Source organism: Olea europaea, chromosome 8 (assembly GCF_002742605.1).
Source record: "Olea europaea var. sylvestris chromosome 8, O_europaea_v1, whole genome shotgun sequence".
Classification (NCBI taxonomy): domain Eukaryota; kingdom Viridiplantae; phylum Streptophyta; class Magnoliopsida; order Lamiales; family Oleaceae; genus Olea; species Olea europaea.
This window is the reverse complement of record NC_036244.1, coordinates 20588387-20589761: the sequence shown is the minus strand read 5'-3', so window position 1 is coordinate 20589761 and position 1375 is coordinate 20588387. Positions and strand designations below refer to the sequence as shown.

Below are 1375 nucleotides of genomic sequence, written 5' to 3'. Positions count from 1 at the left end.
TAAAATAGATTTCAATTCCCTTCAGGATTCATCTTTGCATTTGATAGGAATTGTGATAAAAGTTGTACTTTTTACGAGATTTGCAAACCTTCTGCTTTAATTTTGCAAACTCCTTTGTAATTCTTTCATTCCAGCAACCTTAATCTGCCACCCACAGTTGTACAATTATTCAACCTCTAATGGTGATTCACACAGAAAACGAGATTGTAAGATTAAGGTTTCCTTTCTCGTGCTAGCAAGAAGAATGAATTTTCTCTACAAATTTTGAAAACCCATCACCTATGACGCCCTACTCGATATAATGAGACGAGAGATCATCAATGAAGAACTGATTGAGCATAGGAATAAGGCAAGTAGAGGCCTCTCACTTCCGTAAAGACAGCGTGCTAGAGAGCCGACCTTCCACTTGATAGATTACCAAATGAACCAAGCCGGTAATGAGAATTCTGGGCAAGCACTTGCCACCACCACTCTAAACGTTGTTCCTACCTTAGCATATGAGGATATCAACCCAGTCACTGACACCCAGCAGATGAGAACTCCGCAAGGATCCTGCAAGGAAAGAGACCGAGGCCGATATTCGGGACCTAGAAATAGGTCAAATTCGAACCTCTCCAGATACTGCATTTACCACCGGTCCTGTGGCCACAACACAACAAATTTTGAGACTATGCTCACCGTACTTGACAAGAACCCCCCAGGGATAGAAATGAATCACCCTAGGCGAACAGGCCCCCATCTAGGTATGAGAATTGACTTGGACGTGAAGAGACCACTCCCCGTCAAAGGCATGTTTCCCCACGACGAAGGGAGCATGATGCAGAGAGGCCCAGGGAAGGGCACAGACACCGAAGAAATCGACAAACTCAGGATAAGGCCCCTATCCACGAGGTGAATACCATATTTGGAGGCCCATATGTGGGCGATGAAACATGGAATGCTAAAAGGAATTACGCCCGTGAAGAATCAAGTTCCACCGATTGTCTTCACCCAGGAGGATGCTAAAGGACTTCACTACCCCCACTGTGATACACTTGTGGTGAGAGTTGTCATAGCCTGGAATGGGCTCAAACGAATGTTAGTTGACAACGGTAGCTCTGTCAACATTATATTCGGGTCCACCTTCGACAAGATGATACTGGACCATGAGTTGACGCCCACCTCCACTCCCTTGTACGGATTTATCGGAGATAGCATCACTCCGAAAGGAAAGATCACCCTTGTAGTGGAGATGGGAGAGTCTCCCCAAACTATAATGAACTTCATGGAGTTCCTCGTTGTTGACAATGGATCGGGCTACCACGGAGTATTGGGTAGGCTAGCTCTAAAGAAATTGGGAGCTGTCACCTCTATCCATTACCTATGCATGAAATTC

At 45.3% G+C, this 1375-nt stretch overlaps 1 protein-coding gene across 1 annotated transcript in view; it reads right to left on the bottom strand.

The window, feature by feature from the left end:
• LOC111398427 (alanine--tRNA ligase-like) overlaps positions 1-276 on the bottom strand; it is a 6820-nt gene extending 6544 nt beyond the window's left edge. Inside the window, exons 1-2 of the mRNA XM_023025326.1 lie at positions 273-276; positions 89-138 (exon numbers count right to left, since the gene is read on the bottom strand). Coding sequence (XP_022881094.1) covers positions 89-138; positions 273-276 — 54 coding nt within the window. The remainder of the gene's footprint in view (positions 1-88; positions 139-272) is intronic.
• Between the last annotated feature and the right edge of the window lie 1099 nt (positions 277-1375).